Source organism: Silurus meridionalis, chromosome 14, assembly GCF_014805685.1.
Source record: "Silurus meridionalis isolate SWU-2019-XX chromosome 14, ASM1480568v1, whole genome shotgun sequence".
Taxonomy (NCBI): Eukaryota; Metazoa; Chordata; class Actinopteri; order Siluriformes; family Siluridae; genus Silurus; species Silurus meridionalis.
The window spans coordinates 8686226-8712424 of record NC_060897.1 but is presented as its reverse complement, the minus strand read 5'-3'; the positions used below and the strand labels follow the sequence as shown (position 1 = coordinate 8712424).

At 43.0% G+C, this 26199-nt stretch overlaps 1 protein-coding gene across 2 annotated transcripts in view; it reads right to left on the bottom strand.

Annotated features, from left to right (window-relative positions):
* Positions 1 to 25495, bottom strand: part of LOC124396699 (serine protease 27-like) — a 30442-nt gene extending 4947 nt beyond the window's left edge. The window contains exons 1-6 of one of the 2 annotated variants that reach the window (XM_046865918.1): positions 25281 to 25495; positions 23470 to 23490; positions 22565 to 22727; positions 22194 to 22471; positions 21674 to 21819; positions 21105 to 21567 (exon numbers count right to left, since the gene is read on the bottom strand). In XM_046865918.1, the coding sequence (XP_046721874.1) occupies positions 21304 to 21567; positions 21674 to 21819; positions 22194 to 22471; positions 22565 to 22727; positions 23470 to 23490; positions 25281 to 25341 (933 nt within the window). In that variant the 5' untranslated portion in view covers positions 25342 to 25495 and the 3' untranslated portion in view covers positions 21105 to 21303. Of the gene's footprint in view, positions 1 to 21104; positions 21568 to 21673; positions 21820 to 22193; positions 22472 to 22564; positions 22728 to 23469; positions 23491 to 25280 lie in introns of those variants that run through there. The other variant, XM_046865920.1, reaches the window with a different exon arrangement.
* Positions 25496 to 26199: the final 704 nt, after the last annotated feature.

The following is a 26199-nucleotide window of genomic DNA, read 5'->3' as shown; positions in this document are numbered from 1 at the left end:
CAGATGCAAAAGGAGCAGGGGAGAAAGGCTGTGCAGAGCTGAATCGGGAAGCCGATTCAGGGAGTCGATTCCGGGAGTCGATTCCGGGAGCCGATTCAGAGAGCCGATTCAGAGAGCCGATTCAGAGAGCCGATGTGCGCGAAGGGGTGAGGATTCCGAGCCGGAAACCAGAGCGCGTTCAGCGCGAGCCGGAAACCGAAACGCGCGTTCAGCGCGAGCAGAGCAGAGCCGAGCCGGAAACCGGAACACGTCCAGCGCGAGCAGAGCAGAGCAGAGCCGAGCCGAGCCGAGCCGAGCCGAGCCGAGCCGAGCCGAGCCGAGCCGAGCCGAGCCGGGAACCGAAGCGCGTTCAGCGCGAGCAGAGCAGAGCAGAGCCGAGCCGAGCCGAGCCGAGCCGGGAACCGAAGCGCGTTCAGCGCGAGCAGAGCAGAGCAGAGCAGAGCCGAGCCGAACCGGAAACCGGAGCGCGTTCAGCGCGAGCCGGAAACCGAAGGACAGAATGTTCAGGTCAGAGACAACGAAACAAACAAAAGAACAAACAAACAAAACAGAATACGCTGGAGAGTGCTCAGGGCAAGCCTAAAGACAATCTGGCACTGACTGGAGGATTCAGGCGTCCTTATAAGTGCCAGAAAATCATACACCAAATCCGTGCAGCTGGTTGGGAGTGGGCGTTTCCTCTGTGGTTGAGGCGGTAATACCTGAAGTGCTCAAGCGGGCTGACATGAATGGCCCAGTCAATCACCTGACCTAAATCCCATAGAAAATCTATGGAGAGAACTGAAGATCAAAGCTCATAAAAGAGGCCCAGGGACCCTTCAACATTTAAAGACCATTTGTGTTAAAAAATGGGCCAGAATCACTCCTGAGCAATGCAGACGACTGGTCTTTCCATACAAGAAGTGTCTAGAAGCTGTAATCACCAACAAAGGCTTTTCTACAAAGTATTAAATAAAATGTGTTCAATACTTATTGCCTGTGTCATTTCACTTTATTTATTATGACAACTTGTATAATTAAATGTTCTGATTTCTTTGTATAAATTCAATATGGCTTGATGGCTACATCTGGTGGAAACTTACTGATAAAAATGCTGATGTGTCACTTATTCACAAGGTCTGTGGCAGTCTCAAACTGAAACTAAGTTAAAAGTGACATATCTGGTCATATGCTAAGGCATTGATAACATCATAGGCTTCTAAATAAACAATGTTGATTGTGATGCTCCACAATGGCTAGTACATACACCTTGGTATAAATTAGTGCTTGCAGCTGTTTATCATTTAAAAGGTAAGTATTGTTGGGAATCAAATCTAATGAATTAGATCAATACCACATGTAAAACAACCTCCATATTACAGTATACAAGACCATGTACATGAGTGTTTGGTAATGTTTTCAGAACCACTAGCCCACAATCCTCCGTCCTCACTTTCCTCAGAGGAGCCACACCAACTAAACGACCTGGAAATCCTGCTTTAATTGCTGCGTTGTGTGAGTATGTAGGTGCTTTTGCAAGATCGTTCCCCAAGACTGCCCATGTCAGGGATCCACCTGCCACGCCCCCTTTGGTGGCTCTCTATCCCTCCGCTCTCCCTGGAGCTCCAGGCATAACCACGCACACCTGGAGCTCGTTGTCACGCATCACGCGTTCCATTTGGACTCCACAATCCCTCCCGGCTGCGTTTCTCCTCCCCGCGCATCTCGGGTCAGCTTTCTCCCAAAGCGCACCTTGGACTCTCAACCAAAGGACTGCCGTGTGTGTGTGTGTGTGTGTATTCGCGCGTGTGTGTCTCTCTCCCTCACACTTTACTTTCATTCATTAAAACCCGGGCGAGCTGTACTCCGGCTTCCGCGAGAGAAGGAATGAAAAAGAAGACAGGGATATGATCGGATTGCTGCCGTGGTCCCGGCGCGATCCAAACCTCGGTTGGAGGATTCGCTGTGCCACGATGAAGCGACGGCCAAGCTCCGCCTCTGGAAACACTCGGAAGCACGCAAAATTGTATTATACCGCATCTAAAGACTTGTACAATTGTGTGGTAACAGTTTGGAAAAGAACCACATATAGCAGTGCAGAGACGTGTGGACATCATTAAGAGTCTTTGCTATGTTTCCACACGGACAGTTAATGAGGTGATACCGAAGAAAGTGCACCTCTTCGAGTCAAGAAGCTTTATATATATATATATATATATATATATATATATATATATATATATATATATATATATATATATAATCATAGACATTTTACATATTTGAATGATGTTGTTTTTATCTGTACGAACAATAGACAGTTATTTATTATATGTATTTTTGTTTATTTTTTATATTTATTTAGTTATATTTTTTATAAAAATGGTAGAAACAGAAATGCGCGCTGAATTGATAGCATTAATACAGTTTAGTGCCGTTTAAAATAATTTGAATTTTGACAGCCAAAAATATATATTAATACAAAACGAATTAAAAATGTTGTTACCTAATGAATATATCCAGACTAAAGATCCACATACAGAACACAAGCAGAGAAAAGATGATGATCATGAATGTGTCTGATCTCCCTCTGTTTTATCCACGTTAACCCCAAACTTTTACGAATTCTTAGCTTCGTAAACTAGTGGTGAGTGAGAGTCAGGACTTTATACACCAGCGGATTGAAAAAGACGCGCAGTAACAGGAAATCGGTTGTTCGGCTGAAATCGGCGCGCAGTGAAAAGAAAAATTTATATTTCACCAAATCAATGGATTAAAAATAAAGGAACGCGCCGGTTTTGAAAATGTAAGAAGTAAAAATTACAGATATTTGTGTAAAAATGTAATGAGTAAAAGTAAAAAGTTGTCTGAAAAATAAATAGTGGAGTAAAGTACTGATACCAGAAAAATCTACTTAAGTACAGTAACGAAGTATTTGTACTCCGTTACTTTCCACCTCTGGTATGTATATATACTCAAAGTTATTATGATATACAAATGACAAATTTAAAGTGTGTTATCTTGTTCAAACAGGATTATTTTTTAGTTTAAACAGGTTAATTATAAGTTTATATTTTATACTTCACCTGAAACTATCTGACAAAACCTCAGATTTTAAATGACAGCTACATACTACAGAAATTAAGAACATTAAGAACAGCCTTATTTGAAAAAAATAGCAACCTGTGGCAGCATTCCTTATATAAACGACAAAAAAAATGTAGGAAAATATACTATAAACATTAAAATGGCTCATTAAAAGAAAGGTTAAAACGTTAGATCAGGGGTCACCAACCTTTTGGAAACTGAGAGCTACTTCTTGGTACCTGATTAATGTGAAGGGCTACCAGTTTGATACACACAGTTTTTAGTTTGATCTGAAATAACAAATTTGCTGAATTTACCTTTTATTATATGTTATTATTAATAATTCATGATATTCATCCATGTAAAGACACTGATTATGTTGATGATTTGACCCCTGCGTTAGATTACCTGTATGGGCTTTCTCGAATTTGACAGTGAATTCTTGGAAGCCAGCACTTTTACACAGATAATTTCAAACATCTCCCTTATACAGGGAGTGCAGAATTATTAGGCAAGTTGTATTTTTGAGGATTAATTTTATTTGAGGATTTAATTTGAACAACAACCATGTTCTCAATGAACACAAAAAACTCATTAATATCAAAGCTGAATATTTTTGGAAGTAGTTTTTAGTTTTAGCTATTTTAGGGGGATATCTGTGTGTGCAGGTGACTATTACTGTGCATAATTATTAGGCAACTTAACAAAAAACAAATTCATACCCATTTCAATTATTTATTTTTACCAGTGAAACCAATATAACATCTCAACATTCACAAATATACATTTCTGACATTCAAAACCAAACAAAACAAATCAGTGACCAATATAGCCACCTTTCTTTGCAAGGACACTCAAAAGCCTGCCATCCATGGATTCTGTCAGTGTTTTGATCTGTTCACCATCAACATTGCGTGCAGCAGCAACCACAGCCTCCCAGACACTGTTCAGAGAGGTGTACTGTTTTCCTCCTTGTAAATCGCACATTTGATGATGGACCACAGGTTCTCAATGGGGTTCAGATCAGGTGAACAAGGAGGCCATATCATTAGATTTTCTTCTTTTATACCCTTTCTTGCCAGCCACGCTGTGGAGTACTTGGACGTGTGTGATGGAGCATTGTCCTGCATGAAAATCATGTTTTTCTTGAAGGATGCAGACTTCTTCCTGTACCACTGCTTGAAGAAGGTGTCTTCCAGAAACTGGCAGTAGGACTGGGAGTTCAGCTTGACTCCATCCTCAACCCGAAAAGGCCCCACAAGCTCATCTTTGATGATACCAGCCCAAACCAGTACTCCACCTCCACCTTGCTGGCGCCTGAGTCGGACTGGAGCTCTCTGCCCTTTACCAATCCAGCCACGGGCCCATCCATCTGGCCCATCAAGACTCACTCTCATTTCATCAGTCCATAAAACCTTAGAAAATCAGTCTTGAGATATTTCTTGGCCCAGTCTTGACGTTTCAGCTTGTGTGTCTTGTTCAGTGGTGGTCGACTTTCTGCCTTTCTTACCTTGGCCATGTCTCTGAGTATTGCACACCTTGTGCTTTTGGGCACCCAGTGATGTTGCAGCTCTGAAATATGGCCAAACTGGTGGCAAGTGGCATCTTGGCAGCTGCACGCTTGACTTTTCTCAGTTCACGGGCAGTTATTTTGCGCCTTGGTTTTTCCACACGCTTCTTGCGACCCTGTCGACTATTTTGAATGAAACGCTTGATTGTTCGATGATCACGCTCAGAAGCTTGGCTATTTTAAGACTGCTGCATCCTCTGCAATATATCTCACTATTTTTGACTTTTCTGAGCCTGTCAAGTCCTTCTTTTGACCCATTTTGCCAAAGGAAAGGAAGTTGCCTAATAATTATGCACACCTGATATAGGGTGTTGATGTCATTAGACCACACCCCTTCTCATTACAGAGATGCACATCACCTAATATGCTTAATTGGTAGTAGGCTTTCCAGCCTATACAGCTTGGAGTAAGACAACATGCATAACGAGGATGATGTGGTCAAAATACTCATTTGCCTAATAATTCTGCACTCCCTGTATATGGCCATTGGTGTTGATGTGGGGAAATATCGAATATACTGATAGTTTTGTAGTAGAATCTAGCGCCCCCCAGAAACCTTCTTGATTCTCGATTAACTAATATGTTGGCTGAATAAAAAAAGAACCCAAATCAACCACACGCTTGTTGTCTTCAAGTGTGCTACATTGAGGAATGTCTTTGTTTTATTTATTTTCATATCACTGATTCCCTTTAAATTCACATTAACCATTCCTCTTGTTGCCTTGCTCATTGTTAGCTCCACTAGCCTACGTCTAAGTCTAATAGCCAGGAAATAATACACCAGTGATATGGTGAAAAAGCGATGATAGGATGATAGGCTGGAAACAGCGCTCAACGAAAAGAAATAACACGAAAAGTAACAAGGCTGGTTAGAAAATTTAATACGTAGAAAGTACAGATATTTGTGTAAAAATGTAATGAGTGAAAGTAAATAGTTGTCAGAAAAATAAATACTGGAGTAAAGTACTGATACCAGAAAAATCTACTTAAGTACAGTAAGGAAGTATTTGCACTTCGTTATTTCCCACCTCTGGTCATCACTCGCGTGACACTTACATCGTCGCAATTCTACTATAACAAAATAGAATTATTGTATTCTGGATTTTTAAAAAAGCACATTGTTCTGAGAGTTAGACCAGTGAGAGGTAGACTATGATTCATACAAACTGCACTGGTTCGTCTTCTGCAGAATGTTTAAGAGGATAAAACAGAGAGTAAGTGGGCAAGATTTATACAAAGACGTAAAAATGGGGATATGCAGTGGGGAAATGCAGTACATAGCAACATTTTATTTAACCCTTGTTTTTTTGGAGGTGTAGGTGGGTGCCAGCTATGATCTTGCAGATCAGGTTGTATAGAGATGTTAGTCGACAGTCACTTTCAGGTCTTTCAAGAGGTGCTCTATAGGGTTTAAGTAAGGGCTCTGGTTGGGCCACACAGAGTTGTTCATAAGCCACTCGTCTGTTGCTTAGGCTCATTGTCGTGTTGGAAGGTGAACCTTCGGTCCTGACTTGAGCTGTGGCACTGTCAGGGATCCACCAGCCACACCTTCACCTATCACTCCAAGCAGCTCTCCCACTTACTAATCAGCTACACCTGGCCCTAATCAGTTCCCATGCTACATAACCCCCATTCCTCCACCAGCTCATTGTCCGTTCTACAGCTTAGGCTAAGGAACACTGTCGGACTACCCAAACGACTCAGTTTGGTTTATCTCTGTTTACGGGACTCTGTGTGTTTTGTTCGCATCAGTCTGATCATCACAGCTTTTACCAGGTCTAGTTATACTGGAGTTTCATCGCGGTTTGCCGTTTTCTGCTTTGCCCTCTTATTCTTCATTAAAAAACCTTGTGGATTTCACTTGTGGATTTCATTTCGGTTTCCAGCATGTTCTTTCGCCTGACAGGCACATAGTTTTATATCTCTGTACTTTGCTCCATTCAGCATTCCCTCAACCCTGACCAGTTGCCAAGTCCCTGCTGTGGAGAAACACCCCAACAGAAGGATTCTGCCCTTATCATGCTTTACTTTTGGGATGGTTTTTAGGCAGGTGATGAGCGGTGCCTGATTTCCTAGAGACATAACGTTTAGAATTTAAAAGTGTTTAAATTTTATGTGTTCCAAAAGGTCTGAATACTTGTGATATTTCAGTCTTTTCATTGCAAAAAATCTAAGGACAATTCTAGTATTTTAATTTGTCATGATGGGGTGCTGAGTGAAAAAAAAAAATTTGTTTATCAGGCTGCAACATAACAAAATTGAGAAAAATGAGGGGGGATACTTTTTAAATGCACTGTGTACATTAGAGCTGTTGCTATTTATTTTAGTAATCGATTATTCTCCAAATTGTTCCAACGGTCAATTGAGCAATCGGATAAGAATTTCTTTTTCTTTATTAAAGTGCAATACTAAATATACAAGAAAAAATAAGAAAAAAAGACGGCTCTCTTAAACTGAATGTCATTTGTTTCCTTTTTAGAAAAAAAAATTACATTTTATTGCTAAAATTGCATAGAAGAATATTTGTGAAAACTAAATCAGTTTAGTGCATTTCATTTGTCAAATTACATCAACATGCAAATAAAAATCTTAAATAAATCAAAAAATAAATTTCAGATTATTAAAAAAAGAAGGATTCAATGTTTTCTTAATGTTTTAGTTTGAAATTATCCCAAACTTTAAAAACTATGTCATTTTCTTTGGCCTGAATCCTATGAAAGCCCGTTTTCGTCACAATTTTTTATGACTTTATTTCTCGTAAACATTCAACATTTCTGGTGCATCCACCATTAACCATGTTGTCAGCCTGGGATCAGAGGGAATCAGAAGGGATCAAAGGCTTAGTTTGATATCATGCGATTCTATTGATTGTAGCACATTTCATTTTTAATGTGTAAAGTTTTCTGGCACTACAGAGGGGGCGACCCTACTCGGTTGGTTAAACAAATTCAGTCGCTGTTTTCTCCCCGTTTCTCCATTTTTACCATTCTGCAGCATGTGTTCAGAGCGCTCCAGATTTTAGCCAGTGGTGCATCAGAAATATTGGTCCGCAGGAAAACACGATGCTCCATATGTAGTTAAATAGACTAAGCGAAGCATAATAATAATAATAAATAATTTGGCTTGATGATTTTTTAGTCATGCATAAAGCAATAAAGTTATTCCACAGTACTTCCACAGATAAATTCATTTGTAAAGCTGAGGTGAAGCAATGCAGAAACCCAGCAGAACTGTCAATATGTGAGTACTGTGCTTTTACTATGTCTTAAAATGAAACACATTTTTTTTATGTTATTTCAATGTCTTAAAGTCAGATATTTATTTTAATCACTATATATATATATATATATATATATATATATATATATATATATATATATATATATAGTGATTAATCGCACAATTGTCATGAGTTAAATCGTAACTTATTCACGCATTTTATTCTGTTCTAAATGTACCTTAACTTAATACTTTTTACGTTTATAACCTTCCTCTTATGTAAGCTTTCTGTTACTATCTCTTATGTTAAGGGGTCGGTTTTGACCTGTGTCTTAAAACAGCCATAAAATACCCTCTAAACAATTATTTACCATCCAATTTGTTTCTTACCTCTTGGTTAACTTGTTAGGTTTCCTTATCAATGAAAAGATTGCTTTTAACATTTTTGGGTTGGCCCCTGGGCCTTTCATTTTATAGCATACCTCTCGTTTTCAATAACAAAAAATGGACAAATTACCCTAAAGAGAATTATATAAATAAATAAAAGGTTAAGTTGCCTAACTATTACTGAGGGGTATTGGAACACATCTCTTAAATAATAATAATGACAATTAACTATAATAACATCTATGGTGTTACGGGTCAATTTTGACTCCATATATTTTTACTCCAAAAAAAGGCAAAAAAGGTTTTTGTTTTTTTCAAAAATAGAACTTTAATACAAATACAAAATGAAAATCAAAAATCTAAATCAAGTACCAGCTCCAAAAAAGTATTTGTGTGCAAAAAAATACATGTGTATGTGTGTGTTCAGATGCATGTGTGGCAAAAAGTCACACTTTTAGTGTGTTGTTTGCAGAAATATGTTTTGCATTAGAATTTGATTTGGCACATGTTTTAACGCTGGATGCCCTTCCTAATGCAACCCTCCCCATTTACCCAGGCTTGGGACCGGCAATAAGAGTGCACTGGCTTGTGCAACCCTAATGGCTGGTTTAACATAGAGCATGAATACAAAATATTATTGTAAATGTTTAAAAAGTAATTTGGTGCTTTCAATTACGTAATCACCAGGACACCAAACATAACTTCCGTAATATGATGTGTGCATAATGGCAGATTTTGTTGCTTGATTTGAGACTTAGGGCATCAGTAAAGCACATGTTTAGTATTGGGGCGTGGCCGAGCGCCGGTTTGTGAATGGAGGCGGAGAAACTAGCGGAGAGATTCGCACCTGTTGGGAATCATAATAATACTAAAGTGTTCTTAGTGAAAGAGAATAAAGAGGGTAGAGAAAAGAACCTCTGTGTATGTGTAGAAATGTGCGTGACCTGTGTGCCACAGTGGAGCTGTTCATAAACCTTCATTCCACTGAGAACCTGTATTAACACTGCAGTGCTGTTCATAACCACTTACTGCATACAACCGATCAAAAGCAGAAATACTCTGTAATCTGCTATTTTAATGCACTGACCACCAGCAGTAGTAATCAGTCTTTACAACCAAGTGTAGTTGGTGTAAATTATGTATTTATATATTCATTATATATTTACACTACTGATTAGTTACAGTGGCTGTACTACTGAACAGATGTATATGTTTATACTGTATATTTTTACAGATTAAAAAATTTGGTTATAAATAATGTTCTACAACTTTAAGATCTAGAGAGAGTATTGTGAGAACAGTGCCTTGTGATTTGGGATCTCAGGAAAGAAAAGTCTGCAGGCATTTTGCACCTTACACTGTAATAAAAGTGTTGTGTTACCATGTCTTCGGGTCAACACTGTTTTTTCCTTGGACCACATTTGACCACTGCAGACTCTCTGAAACCCCACAAGAGCTGCAGTTTTGGAGATGCTCTGACCCAGTCATCTAGCCATCACAATTTGGCCCTTTTCAAACTCACTCAAATTGTCAGGGATCCACCTGTCATGCCCCCTTTTGTGGCTTTCATGCCTCTCTGGAGCTCCAGGCTTAACTTTGCACACCTGGGGCTCATCATCACTCCACCCCGCTTCTACATAAGCTCCTCACTCTCATTCCCTCCCTTGTTCATTATTGAATGTGTTAGTGTCAGAAAGTTAGGGTTATAGGATCCAAGGCAGATGCAAAAGGAGCAGGGGAGAAAGGCTGTGCAGAGCTGAATCGGGAAGCCGATTCAGGGAGTCGATTCAGGGAGTCGATTCCGGGAGCCGATTCCGGGAGCCGATTCCGGGAGCCGATTCCGGGAGCCGATTCAGGGAGCCGATTCAGAGAGCCGATTCAGAGAGCCGATGTGCGCGAAGGGGTGAGGATTCGAGCCGAAACCAGAGCGCGTTCAGCGCGAGCCGGAAACCAGAGCGCTGCTCAGCGCGAGCAGAGCAGAGCCGAGCCGGAAACCGGAACACGCCCAGCGCGAGCAGAGCAGAGCAGAGCCGAGCCGAGCCGAGCCGAGCCGAAACCAGAGCGCGTTCAGCGCGAGCAGAGCAGAGCAGAGCCGAGCCGAGCCGGAAACCAGAGCGCGTTCAGCGCGAGCCGGAAACCGAAGGACAGAATGTTCAGGTCAGAGACAACGAAACAAACAAAAGAACAAACAAACAAAACAGAATACGCTGAGAGTGCTCAGGGCAAGCCTAAAGACAATCTGGCACTGACTGGAGGATTCAGGCGTCCTTATAAGTGCCAGAAAATCATACACCAAATCCGTGCAGCTGGTTGGGAGTGGGCGTTTCCTCTGTGGTTGAGGCGGTAATACCTGAAGTGCTCAAGCGGGCTGACAGTACCCCCCCGCCCAGGGCGGCCCCGGACGCCCCAACAGGCTGCCCCGGGTGGGCCTGATGAAAGCCAGCAATCAGGTCAGGGTCCAGGATAAAGCGGAGGGGACCCAGGAGCGCCTCAGGACCATAGCCTCCCAATCCACAAGGTACTGAAGGCCCCGCCACGACGACGGGAGCGGAGCAGGCGGCGACGGTGTAGGCAGGACCCCCAGCAATGACCCGGGCGGGCGGAGGGGGCCTGGCGGAGGGCACCAGGGAGCAGGCCTGAACGGGTCGAACCCTAGACACATGAAACGAGGGTGGACCCGAGCGCCTGGGGAGCCTGAGCCGGAGGGCCACGGGATTAATAACCTTGGAAATGGGGAAGGGGCCGATAAAGCGCGGGGCGAGCTTCCGACAGGTGGCCTTAAGGGGAAGGTCCCAGTAGAGAGCCACACACGTTGCCCGGCACGGTAGCGGGGGCTAGGCACCGCCACGGTTGGCCCCCTGGCAAAGCCTTATGCCATTCTTGAGCAGGGCTGCTCGGGCCGTCCTCCAGCCTCGACGGCAGCGACGAAAGAAAAGGGCGGCAGAAGGAACGGCGGACCGGGGTTCCTGGTTGGAGAAAATCGGCGGCAGAAAACCGTGGACCACCTGGAAGGGCGCAAGTCCTGTGGCAGCAGTGGGAAGAGTGTTATGGGCATACTCAATCCATAAAAGTTTGTCCGACCAGGAGGAGGGTTCCCGACTGCAAAGGAGACGGAGACCGGTCTCAAGATCCTGGTTGAGCCTCTCGGTCTGTCCGCTCGCCTGGGGTGAAACCCAGATGAGAGGCTGGTCGAGATGCCCAGGAGGCGGCAGAACTCCTCCAAAACTGCGCCGAGAATTGGGGTCCGCGGTCCGAGACGATATCTCTGGGGAAACCATGGAGGCGGAATATGTGCTGGAGGGCCAGCTTGGCGGTTTCCTTGGCAGACGGCAGCTTGGGCAGAGCGATGAAGTGGCCCATCTTAGAAAATCGATCAATGACCGTCATGACAACCGTGTTGCCACTGGAAATGGGCAGCCCGGTAACGAAGTCCATGGCGATGTGCGACCACGGGCGTTTCGGGATAGGAAGGGGCCGAAGAAGACCATGGGGCGGCCACGAGGGTTCTTGTGTTGGGCACAGTCGGGCAGGCCGCGACAAAGTCCCGGTGTCCTTACTACAGAAGGCCACCAGAAGCGTGCCTTGACCAGAGACAAGGTGCGAGGCTGACCGGGGTGACAGAAGAACAGGGAGTTGTGACACCACTGAAGAACTCCAGGCGGAGACCCTCGGGGACGAACAGGAGACCAGTAGGGCAACCCTCAGGGACAGGGCCCCTGTCTTGGGCATTCTTGACCCGCCTCCAAAGCGAGACTAAGGGTGTGGACCGACACAGACTTGGCAAGGATGGTCTCTGGGCATGGCTCCTCCTCCTCCAGGGCATGAACCCTAGAGAGCGCATCAGGCTTGACATTCCGGCTCCCAGGCCGGTACGAAGAGAGAACCGAAGCGGCCAAAGAAAAGGCCCCATCTAGCCTGTCGGGGTTGAGTCGTTAGCCGATTGGAGGTACTCAAGGTTGCGATGATCCGTCCAGACCAGAAAGGGGACCTCCGCACCTCCAACCAATGGCGCCATTCCTCCAAGGCCAGTTTGACAGCCAGGAGCTCCTCTCACCCACCGGTAGTTACGCTCAGAGGAGCTAAGGCGCCTGGAAAAAAGCGCAAGGATGCAGGCGGTTATCCTCAGGGCAGACCTGGGAGAGCACTGCCCCACCCCCACACCGGAGGCGCCAACTTCAACCACGAACTGCCGAGCCGGGTCAGGAAAGATGAGGATGGGCGCCCGTGAATCGCCGCTAAGCTCCAGAAAAGCCTCCTCAGCCTCAGGGCCCCAGAAGAACGAGCGGAGGGAAGACGCCAGGAGGTGGAGGCGCCGCCACGAACTATAGCCCTTACGAAGCGGCGATAAAAATTGGCGAAGCCCAAGAACCTTTGTAAATGGCGGCGGAGGTGGGGTCGGCCAGTCCCGATAGCCTGGACCCTGGCAGGGTCCATCCGGATATTACCGCGGAAAGCAGGTATCCCAGGAACGAGGTTTGTGAGGTGTGGAACTCACATTTCTCAGGTTTAACATAAAGCCCGTTCTTGAGAAGTCTCCAAGACCTGACGCACCTGCCGGATGTGTTCGCCCATGGAACGGGAGAAGATCAGGATATCATCCAGGTAGACAAACACAAACGTATTAAGCATGTCACGGAGGACCTCGCTGACCAGAGCCTGAAAGACGGCCGGAGCGTTGGTTAGGCCGAACGGCATGACGAGGTACTCGTAATGACCAGCTGGGGTATTGAAGGCGGTCTTCCATTCATCCCTCCCTGATACGCACCAGGTGGTATGCGTTGCGTAGATCCAGCTTAGTGAAGATCGTGGCACCATGCAGGAGTTCGAACGCCGAGGCCATAAGCGGCAAGGGTAACGGTTCCGGATAGTGATCGCATTAAGACCCGGTAGTCAATACATGGGCGTAGGGACTTATCCTTCTTTTCGACAAAGAAGAAACCCGCACCAGCCGGGAGGAGGATGGTCGGATGATCCCTGCTGCCAGAGACTCCTGGATATACTGGTTCATGCTAGTCCTCTCCGGGCCGATAACTGATACAGGCGCCCCTAGGGGACTGGCTCCGGGATGCAGGTCGATGGCACAGTCGAGTGCCGGTGGGGAGGCAGGGAGGTAGCCAAGGCCTTACTGAACACGCGCGCAAGGCCATGATAGACCTCAGGAACCGACGCCATATCGGAGTGCTCGGGAGTGACAGCCAGCAGTGGCTTGGGTGGAGGAAGAGCAAGACAGTGGTCAAGCAATGCACACCCCAATCAAGAATACGCCTGTCATCCAATCAACACGTGGGTTGTGTTTCCGAAGCCAAGGGAACCCGAGCATAATGGGGGCTTGGGAGAGGAGATGACCAGGAAGGAAAGCCACTCCCGATGTTGTTCCCCCACTGACATGAGCAGAGGCCTAGTGCGGTGCGTGGCCCGGCCCAAAAGGCTGCCGTCCAGGGCTCTGATCAGCAGAGCTTCAGGCAGGGGCTCCATGGGAACCAGCAGCTGCTGGGCAAGCTTGAGGTCGATGAACTCGGCATCAGCCCCGAGTCGACGAAGGCAGCCAACTCCGTGCCATCGGGGCCAACCTGGAGGTGGACCAAGATAGTGGGTTTGAGGAGCGGGGAAGCGCGGCTCGTGGGTGCTCCCTCCATTACCGACGAGCCTTGCCTTTACTGGGCAGGATGCGGCCATGTGCCCTTTACCTCCGCAGTAGAGGCAAAGACCCAGAGACCGACGTTTTTCCTTCTCAGCGGGGTCAGGTGGTGGCGCCCTATCTCCATGGCCTGTGGCGGAGAGAAAGAACGGGTGCCAGAACCCAAACACGAGGAGGGGAACCGCTCGCAGTTAAAGGACTGTGAGGACCTAGGCTCTGAGTTGGGTAACCACGCTCCCGGCGGCGTTCCCTTATGCGCCGATCGATGCGTGTAGCCAGGGAGATCAGCGAGTCCAGATCCCGGGTGGATCACGAGCGGCAAGTTCGCCCCAACAGCAGAGGAGAGGCCCTGGAGGAAAGTGTCATAAGCGCGATGCGATCCCATCCGCTGTCAGTGGCCTGGGTCCGAACTCAGCCGCGTACTCCGCAACAGAGCGTTGCCCCTGTGCGGCCGAGACCAGGGAGCGGGCGGCATCTTGGCGTGGCGTAGACGTGCCGAAGACCTTCCGGAGTTCCGCAGAAAAGCCGGCGAACGATCCGCAGTTGGGTGATCGGCTTTCCCACTCCGCAGTGGCCCACCTTAGGGCTCGGCCTGACAGGAGGGAAATGACGAGGCCACCTTGGGCGCTCTGTACCGAATTGAGAGGGTTGCATGCTAAAAATCAGGTCGCACTGCATAATAAATGAACGGCAGGAGTCAGGGTCGCCCGAAAACCGGGCTGGCTGCGCGAGCTGAGGCTCACGCATGGCTGAAGGGGCGATAGGAGGAGCAGGGGCCTGCCGGGCCGGAGCAGCAGATGATGATGGCGGCAAAGCACCTGTGGTGAGCCGGTCGCCAAAACGCAGCGCAAAAATCCCATGATTTCCTGCACGCCAGTAGAGAGGTTCTGGATTTGTTGCTCCTGCGCCGCTTGTTGGCGAGCCAAGGCCGTTAAAGCGGCGCTAGAGGCAGGTACATCCACGGGATCCATGTTGGCCAGATTGTTCTGTCAGAAAGTTAGGGTTATAGGATCCAAGGCAGATGCAAAAGGAGCAGGGAGAAAGGCTGTGCAGAGCTGAATCGGAAGCCGATTCAGGAGTCGATTCAGGAGTCGATTCCGGAGCCGATTCCGGGAGCCGATTCAGAGAGCCGATTCAGAGAGCCGATTCAGAGAGCCGATTCAGAGAGCCGATGTGCGCGAAGGGGTGAGGATTCCGAGCCGGAAACCAGAGCGCGTTCAGCGCGAGCCGAACCGGAAACCGGGCGCGTTCAGCGCGAGCAGAGCAGAGCCGAGCCGAAACCGAACACGCCCAGCGCGAGCAGAGCAGAGCAGAGCCGAGCCGAGCCGAGCCGGAAACCAGAGCGCGTTCAGCGCGAGCAGAGCAGAGCAGAGCAGAGCCGAGCCGAACCGGAAACCGGGCGCGTTCAGCGCGAGCCGAAACCGAAGGACAGAATGTTCAGGTCAGAGACAACGAAACAAACAAAAGAACAAACAAACAAAACAGAATACGCTGGAGAGTGCTCAGGGCAAGCCTAAAGACAATCTGGCACTGACTGAAGGATTCAGGCGTCCTTATAAGTGCCAGAAAATCATACACCAAATCCGTGCAGCTGGTTGGGAGTGGGCGTTTCCTCTGTGGTTGAGGCGGTAATACCTGAAGTGCTCAAGCGGGCTGACAGTTAGGTGTTACGTACTGCTGTATGGTTTCCCTGCCACACGCAGTACGCTATGCTGTCCATTCCATTCGGACTTTACTATCCGGCAAGCGCACCTTGGACTCTTTTCACCTAAGGACTGCCGTGTGTGTGCATGAGTGAGTGTGTGTGCCTGCGTGTGTGAGTGAGTGTGCTCGTGTGTATCTCTCTCCCTCAATTTAATTATTAAACCTGAGCGAGCTGTATTCCGGCGTCCGCCTCCTGTTTTACTCGCACCCTGACAGAATAACGAACCCCTGAAAAGGAATATACAAAAAAAAATTGATCGGATTACCGTCGTGGTCCTGGCGTGAACCGAACCTCGGAGGCAGGATTCGCTCTGGCGCGATAAAGTGGCAGCCAAGCTTCGCCTCGGGGAAAGCCCGGAAGTCCGCTGCCTTTCACGCGGATCATGCTCGGCAGCGCCACGCCCCCTTGATGACGTCATGGATTTCCCGGCTTGCTTCTCCGGCGACAGGGCTGAGTGGGGCGGATTTATACGCAGCGTCGGTGAATACATGGACTTTTTTTTCATCCTCTTACCCCACTGAAGTACCCCACATTTCTCTACTGTCTGGAGAATCTCTCTCTCTGGCCCGTGAGTTGTGGAGCGCGACTGTAAGCGAACTCGGCTCGTGCGCCTGGTTTATCCGGCTTCTTACCAGGGAACTTGGGATGGTCACCGCAGATCTCCACCATCTCTCTCACGCTCCCGAGAGCACGGATCCGCTCTAGTGTTTCCCGGAGAGCTCTGTTCCGCACCAGATTTCCATCCCAGGACCTTTGGGAGATCACCACCCTGCTCCAGACCCTGCTTCAGGCCCTCCAGGATGGCACCGCTCCGCCCCAGGACCTCCAGGAGATCTCTGCCCTGCTCCAGGCCGTCCAGGACGGCTCCGCTCCGCCCCAGGGCCTTCAGGAGATCCTCACCCTGCTCCAGGACCTCCAAGAGAGCACAGCTCTGCCCCAGGTCCTCCAGGTGAGCTCCTCTCTGTCCCAGAGCGTCCCGGTGAGCTCCTCTCCGCTCCGGTGTGTCCCCGAGAGCACCCCTCCAATCCAGTGTGTCCCAGAAAACACCTCTCCACTCCAGTATGTCCCCAAGAGCACCTCTCCGCTCCAGTGTGTCCCCGAGAGCACCTCTCCACTCCAGTGTGTCCCTGAGAGCACCTCTCCATTCCAGTGTGTCCCCGAGAGCACCTCGCTGCTCCAGTGGGTCCCAGAGAGCAACTCTCCACCACAGTGTGTCTCTGAGAGCACCTCTCCACTCCAGTGTGTGCCCGAGAGCTTCTCTCCGCTCCAGGGCTTCAAGGAGAGCTCAGTTTTGCTCCAAGACCTCCCGGAGAGCTCAGCTCCACTTCAGGGATTCCACGAGCGCTCCGCTTCGCCCCAGGGTTTCCACGAGTGCTCCGCTCGACCCCAGGGTTTCGACAAGCGCTCCGCTCCGCTCCTCTCCAGAGTTTTCATGAGTGTGCCGCCCTGTTCCGGGGTTCCCGTGTGTGTGCCGCTCCATCTCCGAGCGTCTACGAGCACGCCACTCCACCCCAGAGTTTTCACAAGCGCGCCGCCCTGTTCCGGGGTTCTCGTGGACGCGCCACGCCGCCCCAGGGTTTCCAGGAGTGCCCCGCTCCACTTCAGAGTTTCCCTGAGAGCTTCCCTGAGAGCTCCTGGGCTCCTCAGAACGCTCGACTTGGCTCCAGTGTCTTTGCACTGTACTAATTTGTTAAATGTTCTCTGTACTACTATGTTTATTAATTTGATGTACAAGGTTAATACATGTAACAATATCACTCTTTCTTCAGAACTTCTTGATATATACTGATCCTATTTTTCTATTTAATCTCTTGATATATATACTGAGCCTATTTAATGTATTATATGGTTCATTATTGTTAACCATATTTTTTTGTTGTTCTTGGCCATTTTTGTATTCATATTGTAGGTATGATTATAAAGATTATAAATAATGTTCTACAACTTTAAATAAGATCAGGAGATAACAGAGATCAGTGTCCCACTATTTGGGATCAATATTCACTTCCCAAATTTCAATTGATTGATAGTAAATGAGCTCCTTGTTGGTGTCCCCATTGCATTGTTATTAAAATGATCAACAGAACAAAGTCAAGAAACCATTTTTATTTTTATTTTTTGTATCACAATAGTTTTTTCATATTTAATAACCCTATATATTGTATATAACAGTAGAACATAGCACATGTATTTATATATAGAAGCATTTATAACAGTATATGTATCTATATCCACAGATACATCTATCTATGTAGTAGATCTATTATAGTACAGAACAAAATGACAAAAGGTTCATATATATTGGATCTACAATAATAAAGAAAACTTATGCTGTATAATCATACAGTTTACAATTCAAAGGGGAAAAGTTGCTTTTTATGCAATTAATGCATTAATTGTTATAATTATGCCAAAAGACAGAGAAATCAATGCTTAAATTGCCAATTCTATTTCATTTGTTTCACATTTCACAATTAAAATGTGTCTTGTCTTGTCCTGTTTAATTTGGCTATTATCAAAGGAAGATATAGAGCAAGAAGAGAAAGGAGATGATGAAGAAAGAAAGGAGATGTATAGTGGAGCCACTGGTGCTGGTGGTGCTGTTGATGGTGCTGTAAATCCAGTCTTAGTACTGAGACACTCTGGTGTACACACCCGGAAAATTAGGTAAAACGCAGCCCTTGCCAAAGCTCACAATCCCAGCCTGAGTCCATGCTCCACTGGACCTGGACACCAGTGGACCTCCTGAATCACCCTACACGATTAACAAGTGTTAGCTACATGTCTGCTCTTCTACCATGACACTGTACCAATGTCCCAAATGTATGTGGCATTTATATGGCAGGTGTTAGATTTCTTACCTGGCATGAGTCTTTTCCTCCCTGAGTAAATCCAGCACACAACATATTGTCTGTGATAATATCAGCTTCATAGTCATTTGCACAATCACTGTTATTGACAATCAGCAACTGCAACGGCAAACGTAATTTCCGTAATGTGATGTGTGCATAATGGCAGATTTTGTTGCTTGATTTGAGACTCAGTAAAGCACATGTTTAGTATCGAGGGTGTGGCCGAACGCTGGTTTGTGAATGGAGGGCGGAGAAACTAGCCGAGAGAATCACGCACCTGTTGGGAATCACAATAATACTAAAGTGTTCTTAGTGAAAGAGAATAAAGAGGGTAAAGAAAAGAACCTCTGTGTATATGTAGAAATGTGCGTGACCTCTGAACAGTGAAAGTAAAAACAGCTTTACTGAGACACTGTGCGCCACAGTAGAGCTGTTCATAAACCTTCATTCCACTGAGAACCTGTATTAACACTGCAGTGCTGTTCATAACCACTTACTGCATACAACCGATCAAAAGCAGAAATACTCTGTAATCTGCTATTTTAATGCACTGACCACCAGCAGTAGTAATCAGTCTTTACAACCAAGTGTAGTTGGTGTAAATTATGTATTTATATATTCATTATATATTTACACTACTGATTAGTTACAGTGGCTGTACTACTGAACTAATATATATATGTTTATACTGTATATTTTTACAGAGTAAACAATGAGGTTATGAATAATGTTCTACAACTTTAAGATCTAGAGAGAATATTGTGAGAACAGTGCCTTGTGATTTGGGATCTCAGGAAATAACGGTCTGCAGGCATTTTGCACCTTACACTGTAATAAACTAAGTGTTGTGATCTCTTGAGCTCCTTATTGGTGTCCTCATTGCAGTGGTAAAAAAAAAAAAAAAAAAACATCGCCAGAACATAGCCAAGCACATGAGGTAAGAACTGTATAATTGACCGGCCATGTCTTCGGGTCACCACTGTTTTTCCTTAGGACCACATTTAACTACCCCACAAGAGCTGCAGTTTTGGAGATGCTCTGACTCAGTCATCTAGACATCACAATTTGGCCCTTGTCAAACTCACTCAAATCCTTACACTTGCCCATTTTCCTTTCCTTTGAGAACAAAATTTTTACTTGCTGCCCAATATTTCCCACCCACTAACAGGTGCAATGATGATGAGATAATCAGTGTTATAAATTTTGTTATACACATAATATTATAATGTTATTCCTGGTCTGTGTATAAAACACTTGTGTTACACTGGTGGCAGGATTGGTTTGCTTGTTTTTGCTGGGACACGTGTTTTTTTTTTGAAAGACATGAATTTTGCCACTTAACCTGTAGAGACATTTATATTATTTTGTATTTTTTTCACATGCTCTTTTGCAAGTTTGAATTACGTGCATTTTTTTTCTCTCACACAAAATGGAGGATGATGAGCATAATGCAGTTGTAATGCCTAGAGACAGACACAGTGTAGATAAAGCAAATCCACATCTACCATTTAAAATTGACTTTCCTAATTCTTTTTCTTGTGATAATACAGAGACTTTTAGTGCATGGATACAGTGGTTTAAAGTTGAAAATGTCTCAGTTGCGCTACTGGGTAAAGAGAAACTCCTTTCTGTAAAGCTTACTGGTACAGCATTTGCATACTGGCTGTCTCTCTCACCTGTTGTGAAAGACAACAATGACTACAATTCAAATAAACATAGTTTGAGCACTGTTTATGGAGTTGTTTTTGACACATGTTGACCTTTTTGAACGCTTGTCCATGTAAACCACAAAACCTCTTGAAGTCTATGCTGCTGAGCTCACAGATCTAGTGACTGAAGTCTTTCCTCAATATGATGCAGCAGAAAGGAATTATGAATTTCTTTTTTATAGATTTATGACTGGTTTAGACCTATCACATCGTGGATCACAAAAAAATCCATGATCATAGCACAGTGACAGAAATGGGATGTGCTTCCCACATTGATTGTCTTACCATTTGAGGGACGTTGCACTGTACTAATTTGTTAAATGTTCTCTGTATTAATATGATAATTTAGTTTATGTACAAGGTTAATACATGTAACAATATCACTCTTTCTTCAGATCTTCTTGATATATACTGATCCTATTTTTCTATTTAACCTTTTGATATATATATTGAGCCTATTTGATTTATTATATGGTTCATTATTGTTAACCATATTTTTTTGTTGTTGTTGGCCATTTTTGTATTCATATCATAGGTATGATTATAAAGATTATAAATAATGTTCTACAACTTTGAATAAGATCAGGAGATAACAGAGATCAGTGTCCCACGATTTGGGATCAATTTTCACTTCCCAAATTTCAATTGATTGCTAATAAACTGAGCTCGTTGTTGGTGTCCCCATTGCATTGTTATTAAACTGATCAACAGATCAAAGTCAAGAAACCATTTTGATATTTATTTTTTGTATCACAAACGTTTTTTCATATTTAATAACCCTATATATTGTATATAACAGTAGAACATAGCACATGTATTTATATATAGAAGCATTTATAACAGTATATGTATCTATATCCACAGATCTATGTAGTAGATCTATTATAGTACAGAACCCAACAAAATGACAAAAAATGGTTTCTTTTAATAAGGTTCATATTTATTGGATCTACAATAATAAAGAAAACTTATGCTGTATAATAATTCAGTTTACAAATAAAAGGGGAAAAGTAGCTTTTTATGCAATTAATGCATTATTTGTTATAATTATGCCAAAAGACAGAGAAATCAATGCTTAAATTGCCAATTCTTTTTCACTTGTTTCACATTTCACAATTAAAATGTGTCTTGTCTTGTCCTGTTTAATTTGGCTATTATCAAAGGAAGATATAGAGCAAGAAGAAAAAGGAGATGATGGAGAAAGAAAGGAGATGTATAGTGGAGCCACTGGTGCTGCTGGTGCTGTTGATGGTGCTGTTGATGGTGCTGTTGATGGTGCTGTAAATCCAGTCTTGGTACTGAGACACTCTGGTGTACACACCCGGAAAATTAGGTAAACCGCAGCCATTGCCAAAGCTCACAATCCCAGCCTGAGTCCATGCTCCACTGGACCTGGACACCAGTGGACCTCCTGAATCACCCTACACGATTAACAGGTGTTAGCTACATGTCTGCTCTTCTACCATGACACTGTACCAATGTCACAAATGTATATGGCATTTATATGGCAGGTGTTAGATTTCTTACCTGGCATGAGTCTTTTCCTCCCTGAGTAAATCCAGCACACAACATATTGTCTGTGATAAAATCAGCTCCATAGTCATTTGCACAATCACTGTTATTGACAATCGGCAACTGCACCTCCTGCAGGGTTTGAGGATATGGCAGATTCACTATGAAGACCAATGTTTAAGATTTACTACATGACATCCCATAATGAACCCTGCTAAAATTTCTAGCTGCGTTTGACGAGCCGCCAGCAACAAATACAGAAGCCAAATCATAATTTTCCAGTGGCAGTTTTTTCCTTGAGTAATCTAACTAATGGCATTTCTATTTTTTGTTTTTATTGTTTTATTACTTTCCATAAATCTGTCTATAATGTTGCATTAGAAGCAATGATTAATTAACACACAAAGATGAAGATGCTGTGAATATTCCACAGCAAGGAGTGATTAATCTCCTTCCTGGTTTACATTTCAAATAAATCTAATATATATAAAACTAATTAAACATGTCCACTTTTTTAAATCTATGTGTCACTCACCATTAACACCATTTGAAGTTCTTTGACCAAATCCTGTGACCCAGACAATAGTACCAGCAGGGTAAGAAGTGTTGTTTGTTGCCAAGCACACCGGCCTGACATAATCATTGATCGTCACTGGAGTGGAGAGCTGGACTAGTGCAATATCATTGTAGGGGGTGGTTGCGTCATACTGCTGGTGGATGAAAATTTCAGTCACGCTTTTTGTCTGCATATTGGGATTACTCCCATTCAAATTTTGCAGTCCTAGTAAGAGTGTGAGAGAACCTGCTGAAACACTAAAAATAAAGGGGAAAAAAGGATATTAACACGGATATTACCTACATACTATATTATAATTCTCTGGTTATTTTAGATTTATCCTTAAATACCTTTGGAGACAATGAGCAGCTGATAAGACCCAGTTCTTATTGATCAAGCTGCCACCACAGAAATGGCTGCCACCTGTTTGAATGCTGACCTGCCAAGGCCAGGACCCAGGAACAGCATCCTGACCACCCACAATCTTGGTGTTAAGTGGAGCCTGACCACACCCTGGCAGAATATACATACATATACTACCTGAAAAATGACTGCACTTAAGAGAAGAACATCCATTACTACATTCCACTGTAGACACTGGATTAAAATGCAAGAATTCTTACTAAAATTCTATGTTTAGGCCACTGATATTAGGGGTCATTAAATCTTTTTATGCATTAGTTTGGTTTACTCATGGTCTTCTATTAATAAACTGTTATTTGCTGTCTGTGTTATTTTTGTATTTAATTTTTTTTTAGTTTAAATGTATGAAATATATTTTTTATCTTTTGTGGGTTTGCTCTCATGCTTAATTCTTAGTTTCTCCCAAATAGCACCAAAAGAAATTCCCAATCTAGATTGACAGAATTTGCAATGTTTGCGATGTCATGCTAACATCAACTAAGCTTTAAAATGACTAAATTTCACTGAAGAATGCAGTGACAGGATTATCTAGCTAGATCTATGAATAAATAAAATATTCCAGAATAAATGCAAATATTCATAAATAAAACTTTATACACTGGCTGCAACATCTACTGAAAACACTTCTTGAAATGAACATTGTGTGATATTTCAGATACGAAAATAACTGATTGTTTGTTTCGCTAAAATATAACCTTTCAACAAGTCTTGGACGTCACATTATAGCAAAACTGTTTTGCTATAGCAACAAAACAAATCTGCTTAATACCATATGTATCCTATGTATTTCAAATAAAGCAAAAGTGTTGTGCTGATTGAATCAAGAACTTACCATCTGTTTGGGCAAATGATCCTAATGGAAGAGAAAAAGAAGCTCAATGCTTAAACCACTATCAACAGACATGTCAGACAGTTTTTGTTTTTTAAATATAGCATAATCCAACATGCAGATTATAATTATTAAAAAAGAAAGCTGTATTAAAAAATCTATAAAAAGTTATTTTTTGCAAACTGTCATTGAGTAAAAAAAAAAAAGGTTTTAATTAGAACAATTACAATAAATTTGACTAAATTACAATTTAATTTAAAATGTATACCAAAATGCTGCTTGCAGTTTGGTTTGTATATTAAAACTAATGATTAAATATAGTATACAAACATAAAGAGAAGGGAAAAAAAGGAAAGTAAATGCACACTGTATATCTTAACAGGATTAAGGCATAAGAGAAAGGCAATAAAGAAAAACCTTCATTCTGTTCTTAGTGCTTCAATGAAAGTACACCTTGTGTTGCCAAGCGGAAGTGCTTTTTTTTATGTTCTAACAATAAGTACATCCTGATACTGGTTCACTGTCACTGACTAAGAAAACAATTATTACCAAAGACTTTTTTGGATCTTATAGCAAGTACTAATTTTGGTAATTCTAGAAGTGGTAGGTTTTTCAAACCTGACTGAAAAGTTTTGGTGAGTGTTAGTATAAAAAGATAGCAAATAGAAATTACACAATGCATAAATGTACTAATTAAGTAAACACACTCCGTATATCTCAACAGAACTAATCAAAACAGAAAAGTGTAACGAAGCACCTTCATTCTGTTCTTAGTTCTTCCAAAGTATAGCATTTTAAACAAAGGCCACAAAGCAGCTTTACGTATATAAACAGATTAAAGACACCGTAATCATGATTTCTACTGTGTGTTGGCAGATTATAGTAAAACATTGCTGGTAAGAATGACAATCTTGGACATATCAATCTTTCAAAATTTTATTATTAAAATGGTTCTGCAACTACTTTGCTTTTCTTTGAGGGCTCTGTGAATAAATACACCCTGATCCCAATACTGATTTCTGTTGGTAAAAGCACACATGCTGCTGATTCACCTGCTTAGGTATCGAATTCATTCCACTACCTGTGTGCCAGAACATAGAAAGATTTTGACGTATACATTCTCCTTGTACCCTGACAGATGGGCAAACCAGTCAAGCAGAACTAATAATAAATATAGTATGATAAATGATAACATCTCCAGTGTGGGTGGTTAAATATTTTAAACATAGTTGTAATCAACAAATGCATGTATAAGGTTCAAAGTCTCATCAACATCAAAAGCCTAAATGTTCTTCAATAACTTCTGTCCTGTCTGAAAGGTGTAAGGTGTAAAGGCGCAATAGAACGTATCACTTATTATTAATTTTATATTGTGGTCCCTACAAGATTAGAATGACAGATGAATATCGATTGTTATTGCATTTGTGACATTTTCTTTAATAAACAATTTAACTTCATTTTGTACAACTGATCTGTAAAATAATCTGTCATGTGAGTCATTTAAATTTAGATCAATATCTATATTATATATAATATATAATCTCTATAATAACAAAAATAAAAAATACCCAGCAAAAAACTAAAATACTCAATGTTTCATTAGATAAAGCATCATCTGCATAGATAAATGTATAATACAATACACTTGTAGGAATCTTAGCAACAAGCTAGGAATTGTGATATTTACTCTTTTAAAGACTGCAAAAATCACCTGTAAGTTTTTGCCTTAAATGTTATATACAGCATGTTACCTTTTATATAGATGACAGACTAAATGTAATATTCTTCAAAACCATCACTTCTTTTTCACTTACCTGTAGAATTGAGGAGTAGACCACATAAAACACACACGCCTTTCCACAAATTCATTTTCATGCTCTCTGGTCCTGATGTAATGTGTCTCTAAATGTCTTTGTTGTAGTATAAGTAAAGCACACGGAAATGAAACCTCCCCTACCTGTGTGACTTGTTACATGTCAGTTCCCCCACTCACCTGCTACAACTCAAATAATTCTCACTTCCAAACTTGATTTGAGATCAGCCAGAGGAGACAAATAGTGTTGATGTCCTGGACTTCTGCACATGCATAAATTACTTTTTTAAATATTTAAATTGCTATGTTTGGTAATGTCCTGTCAACAAGTTATTGCACATTGTTTAATTTTATTTAATCATGCTAGTATTAAGTGTATTTTTATTTTTATTTTTTGGCAAAAGCCCCATTCTCTGTTGCTGCTCAAAGAGAGGATAAATACAAATAAAGGTTTACAGTAAATTGTGTAAGTCAGTCTGCCACACCCATTCACAGAAACTGCAGGAATATCTGAATTATCTGTTTAAACTGCATTTTTTTTTTTATGCAAGCACACTCCTACCAATAAGCAGACTATATGACAACAAGTTTAATACACACGCACACACACACAGACACACACAGACACACACACACACACACACACACACACACACATATACATATATATATATATATATATATATATATATATATATATATATATATATATATATATATATATATATTGCATATTTTTATTTTAATGTATGTAATAACGAGCCAATAATAATTAAAAAAATAAATAAATAAATAAAATAATAATAATAATAATAATAATAATAATAATAATAATAATAATAATAATAATAATTTGTTACAAAGGAGCCACAGACTTTTTTTCCGCTCCCTATCTAGTACACTAGATATCCGTTTGGGAT